Below are 5,557 nucleotides of genomic sequence, written 5' to 3'. Positions count from 1 at the left end.
TACAACTGTATATGATTTATTACTTGTCCGACTATTAACCAATACTGAACATATTCATATATGTTCATTATTCAAATTTCTGTATGTGCAAAATGGTAACAGCATTCTATTACACTTGTAATTATTGCTATACTGATTGAATTATTCTGCTTAAAATACCGCGAGGACGTGCTGCCAGATTCTGAAGGCGGTGTCTTTCGTAAATAGTAGCTTCTATTTTATTGCCTCGACTATTTATATTTATTTTGATTTGTATGAAATCTCGCAATTAAGCATTAAGGTGTGTGAATCGATTTTGAATGTAATTTAATTAAAAAATAATACACGACCGTATTTTACAGACAAGAATACTTCCTATTGAATGCGACATCGCAAAAGATTAAAAACCTCCACTAGCAATTAAAAGTATTTTGTTACATTTTGATTGTAAATATATTGTTGTTACAAAAATAAATGGTACAGTACATTCCAATGACGCCTAATACTCGTATGGTCGATGGAAGAAATATAGACAGGTCTTTGACGAAAAAAAGAATTGAATAACGTCGTTGTCCGATCGATTATAGTAACGTCTATAAGAGATATAGCATCCTGTCTTTTTTTTAACAGGGAGTGAATTATAACTAAAGTACACTTTCTAAAGAATATATAACATCCGTGATGAGTTTGTCGATTCTGCGACCTTGTCATATTTCTTTCAGCATTTCTTACTTATCGTCTCAATCCTGACAAACTATTTACAATTTCTATACAATGTACCATTAAAAACTGATTAAAGGGGCCTCTACAGCTTTTCTCGCGTGCCTCCACTCGTTTAAATCCGCCAGAATTCTTCTGCCATACATGTTGTGCAATTCGCGAAACGTTATCCTCGTCCGTGGTATGTTCTCTGTTCTTCCCGGGGCGGATCTAACACTCTGTGAACGATGGTGCAACTCTGATCTATTGAAGGGATTGTGTCGCTGTCTTGGAGGAGCTTTCGGAGACTGGGAAGGTACCATCACCATTGTTGTCTCTTCTTCCGCTGCGTCCAACTGCCTTTGCAATTCTGCTACCATCAGTTTCATATAGTCGTAGCTTGCACATGCCAAAGCTTTCATCCATTGCTCCATGGATTCCTACGAATTTCCAACATTAGAGATTCCCTGTTCGTTGGCCATTGTTGTGGTAACAAGAACAGTAACAATGACAGCTATGACAGATCAAGTTTATCAAAAAATACCTGAGACTCGGCTGCAAGAGCATAGTTTCTATTATTTGGGCCATGAAATACAATTTGAAAACCAAATTGTTCCTCATCCTCTGCCAATTCGATGGTACAGCCTTCAAGAACAATCATGCCTACTGGTTCCTTGTCACCGCGTCGGTCGAAATAAAACAATATGTTTCCTTTGAGAACGAACCATCTTCTTTGATAGCCCCGGTTTAATTCACCGCGTTTGTTCAACCAACCTTCGCGATCTACTGGCGTTGCTGAAGTCGCGAAAGCTACCATATTCTTCTCGTTTATTTTCATTGCATTTGAAATCGTACTCTCGACCGAGTCAGAAATCGAAACCTGCTTGTATTATATCCTTCAATTAATCTGTCGTGTTGATTGTCATTAAAAAGAACTGTCCGCTTTTCGTATTAAACTGTGACGGGTAACTTTGTAACTTTCAAAACGTAGTCGGCCGACGTATTTGCAATCAGTACGCAACGATAAATCTGTAATATTTACAATACTCTACGTCAAACTGACGTTTTTTCACTCAAAGTTTGTTTTTTTTTACACGACAAACGATTCGTTTACATACTCGAAAGTATTTGATACACAGTTGCTGTGTTCACAATTACACCAACTTTCCTTGAGAGTGGGGGTGAAACTAGTAAAAGTTACACGGATGGATTGCGTGTACGTTGTTACTTGTTGCGATCGTTAAATACGCGTACATATATATATATATATATATACATTATCATTTGTTAAGCAGTAACACGCTGAGAATACAAAATGGGAAAGGGCTTTAATAATTATATGTGTAAAAAGTTTTTCCATCCAGCATCTCGAGACAATTTAAAACGAGTATGTATCTATCGTTGTACACTTTTCTAGGTTATCCGTTGGTTTCTAGGTTATCTATGTATACCACGATTAGATTTACAATCTTTTTTACAGGTATGGATGGCCGAACAACAAGCAGAGGCTTATAAGAAGAAGCAAGAAGAATTACGTGTTCAGTATGAAAAGGAACAGGATCTCCATAATAACAAGTAACTTGGATTACGTTATTTTAATAAATCTCGTTGACATTTCTCTTTCCATACTTTTTTGCTTATTTTACTACGTATTGTTTCAGAGCTTTATTAAGCAAGGAAAGCAAGGACAAGCTCAGTGTAAATTTTATGTACGAACCACCACCTGGAGCAAAAAAGGAGAGAGAAAAGGAAGATAATGAGCCAGAATATAAATTCGAGTGGCAACGCAAGTACAATGCACCGAGAGAAAGTTACTGTAAAGGGGATAGTGAAATAAGAGATCAGCCATTTGGTATCCAAGTACGTAACGTTCGTTGTATCAAGTGTCATAAATGGGGACATATAAATACAGGTTTGTACAATGAATATGTTAAAAGAGTAATAGAATTAAATGCAATGTAACAAATGTTTGTTGTCAAATGATGCATCAATTTTGATCGTAGATAAAGAGTGTCCTCTGTACAGTCAAGCAATGAGCGTAGTGATGGCAAATAACTCACCAACAACATCAGCTCCAGATGCTTTAATGCTGGTTCAACAAATGAGAGAAGATGGATTAGCACTTAAAAAGTATACATAGATTCAGAAAGATCTCTTTCATTTTTTGTTTTTAATATTTATTTATTTATTTTTTTTTTGTTTTTTAACATAAATAGCTGTCTATTTTAAAACTAAGTACTGAGTTTTATTTACAGATCTGCTCTCAGTGCTCAACAACATTTACGAGTTCCTGAGCATGAACATCTTATGGTTTCAGATGACGAAGAACAATCTGAAATTACATTTTTAAAAACCTTGTCTAAAAAGGAAAAAAAGAAGTTATTAATGTACGTATCCTCTTGTGTCTGTGCTTATTTGACTTGTATGTATTTTTAAGTATAACGTTAACCTGGAATTGAATGTACTTTAATGAACAATGTTAATAATTGTAGGAAGTTACAACAACTTGAGAAGAAGACCAAAAAAGCAGAAAAGAGGAAATCAAAAGAGAAACGAAAGAAACGCAGAAAAAGTAATAGTGATACAGAAACTGATAACAGTACCAGCAGCAGCAGTACTTCAAGTGCTAGTACTAACAGTGGTGACACGAACACCATTGATAAAAGTTTAAATGATTATACGTCGGAAAAACTTGGAAACAAACAAAAAAGAAAGGGAAAAACAGATTATATTTCAAATGGTGATTCTTCGAATCGTTATCACAAAAGAGAGCGAAATAGAACAAAAGATTTGGAAGAGGATCAAAAGAGAAAAAGTGAATTTAAGTACGAAAGGAAATCCAAACATAAGAAAACTCATAGAAAGGATGCGAAAGAAAATAAAAATAAGGATTACGATATTCACAGGAAAAGGAAGTTTGTAGGGTCTAATGAGGATAAAATTTATGAAAATCAAAACAAAAAGAAAACCAGAAAATTTTAAAATTAATCGTGTCTTTACATATTGAAAAAATACACGTGAGGTACAGGAACACATTATATTTGGTATTCGTATAAATTTCAAAGAGCATAACAAATAAAATACAATATATGCGCAGTGAGTCACGTACTCTGCGTTATACTGGTGGATATGTGGATATAAATACGATAAGGTAACATTAAATTCTCATCATTGTATTTCTTTTAACGCGTTTTATATACAGTCAAAAATTTAGTCAAAGTAAAAGTTGAAAATTTACATCGTATACAAATATTACATCGTGCACGCAAATATTTCATAATATCATCTTGTACAATATGATCTTTACAACTGTAAAAAGTTCAACAAATACTTTTTCAATTTTATTTGCTATAGTTTAACATGACTCACTTTGCATGTCTCTCCGATAGAAAGCATAATGTATGTAACTATTTAATAAATTTCAAGTGTATGATTTGCCGGAATTAAATTTTCATAAATATTCTACATGGAATAAGTTTGTTTAAAAAGATTCTTTACATAAATGTTATTTTAGACTTGTTATTTCATTTGCGGATAACTGATAAATGTAATCGGTATCATGAATATGTAACATTAATACCTGTGAGGGTTTCGGTTTTGAAAAATGTTCTCAAGAGTATATAACTATTTAATAAATACAGAAACAGAATTTCTATTGTAACATTATATACAACGTGAATGATTTAATTTAAAAATACTGTGTGAATTTTAAACAGTACCATATAGTAGATAAACGTTCGTGTGAAATTAAGCTTTTCGATATTTTTTAATTACAGATACCAAAACAGCAAAATAGTTACTAAATTAAGTTAAATAATGCTACTGAATGTATAGGCATATAAGTTTAAAAATGCTTTGCTCACTTCTTTTTAATGTTATATGTTTATGATTGAAAGACATGTACACAGACATAAATTCATTAGCATACTGTATTTTTAGATATAAAGAAGTAAGAGAGCATTTTCGTACCTTCGTACATTTATCTTACAAGATGCTAATTTCTCACTCTTAACATTTTACTTTTATAACGTAACTAGCTATTAACAAGAATTTTACATACTTATTACTATACACGCATGGGTAGGTGGAGCGCGCATTAAGTTTTTCTATGGAATATTTAATACTATCCAGCTGATAGCTGTGAACACTTGGGCAGTTAAAATTTTTTGTATAATTGTCATTTTCACAACGATTATATGTAAAAAGTAGAATCGGATCTAAATGAAAATGGTGATCTACTATCGTATTATGACGTATAACTTAAATGCATTGACATCCTCCGATGTCACTTATAATTAACGAAACGATATATAAATTTGTTCGAGTGAAATATACATATGATTTAAATAATTGAACGATAACAGCTTGAGAGGAACATAAACATGCAAATTTTAATCAAAGGTCGTATAAAATATCTCAATTAATTCTATCTTTCTCTATTAACCATTACTGTAAAATATACTTTTAAAACTTTAATTCTAAAGTGAGATATCACATACGACCATGAATTCTTCTAGTTTTTTTTTTTTTCTTTTTTCTCTTATAAAACGTGCTGCCATTTGAGACGATTATCACTGTACGACAACGGAAAATCTATCTGTCTATAAATCTTTCTCCGATTCTACTATAACAAAAGTCAATACATTATTTTTGCTTGTATATTGTTACTTTTCTTTCTTTTGTCTTTCTAATATTTTTCCACACGCTCTCCTCTTTTCTCCGATTCTAAGAAATTAATTTTATTCTAATGGCAGAACAAGACTTTCAAATTTAACTGTGTCCAATATTCTAGTCTTAATCAACATGATCTATATAAATTCAATATGTTCATTGTCTACGAAATTTGTAAATTACTTTGGAATGTATATGTTTACGTAAA

The 5,557-nt window shown here is 32.3% G+C and overlaps 2 protein-coding genes across 2 annotated transcripts; one reads left to right on the top strand and one right to left on the bottom strand.

Moving 5' to 3' along the window:
* Positions 1 to 605: 605 nt before the first annotated feature.
* LOC122535382 (sesquipedalian-1-like) lies at positions 606 to 1,829 on the bottom strand. Its single transcript, XM_043666870.1, has 2 exons — positions 1,223 to 1,829; positions 606 to 1,118 (listed from the first exon to the last, which is right to left on the bottom strand). Exons 1-2 carry the CDS (start codon positions 1,514 to 1,516, stop codon positions 762 to 764), a joined length of 651 nt encoding a protein of 216 aa, XP_043522805.1. The 5' UTR covers positions 1,517 to 1,829; the 3' UTR covers positions 606 to 761.
* A 3-nt stretch (positions 1,830 to 1,832) lies between these two features.
* LOC122535379 (corepressor interacting with RBPJ 1) lies at positions 1,833 to 5,337 on the top strand. Its single transcript, XM_043666867.1, has 6 exons — positions 1,833 to 2,065; positions 2,159 to 2,253; positions 2,340 to 2,590; positions 2,682 to 2,808; positions 2,934 to 3,065; positions 3,171 to 5,337. Exons 1-6 carry the CDS (start codon positions 1,994 to 1,996, stop codon positions 3,658 to 3,660), a joined length of 1,167 nt encoding a protein of 388 aa, XP_043522802.1. The 5' UTR covers positions 1,833 to 1,993; the 3' UTR covers positions 3,661 to 5,337.
* The last annotated feature ends 220 nt before the right edge of the window (positions 5,338 to 5,557 follow it).

Source organism: Frieseomelitta varia, unplaced genomic scaffold, assembly GCF_011392965.1.
Source record: "Frieseomelitta varia isolate USP_RPSP 00005682 unplaced genomic scaffold, Fvar_1.2 scaffold_708, whole genome shotgun sequence".
Taxonomy (NCBI): Eukaryota; Metazoa; Arthropoda; class Insecta; order Hymenoptera; family Apidae; genus Frieseomelitta; species Frieseomelitta varia.
The sequence above is the reverse complement of the archived record's forward strand: the minus strand, read 5'-3'. Positions and strand labels throughout refer to the sequence as shown.

Excerpts from the sequence above, each read along its gene's own strand:
- LOC122535382 (XM_043666870.1), bottom strand. The coding sequence starts at position 1,516 with ATGAAAATAAACGAGAAGAATATGGTAGCTTTCGCGACTTCAGCAACG. Across the intron at positions 1,119-1,222 it reads CTCTTGCAGCCGAGTCTCAG|GAATCCATGGAGCAATGGAT; the intron begins GTATTTTTTGAT and ends GGAAATTCGTAG.
- LOC122535379 (XM_043666867.1), top strand. The coding sequence starts at position 1,994 with ATGGGAAAGGGCTTTAATAATTATATGTGTAAAAAGTTTTTCCATCCA. Across the intron at positions 2,254-2,339 it reads CAGGATCTCCATAATAACAA|AGCTTTATTAAGCAAGGAAA; the intron begins GTAACTTGGATT and ends GTATTGTTTCAG. Across the intron at positions 2,809-2,933 it reads GATGGATTAGCACTTAAAAA|ATCTGCTCTCAGTGCTCAAC; the intron begins GTATACATAGAT and ends TTTTATTTACAG.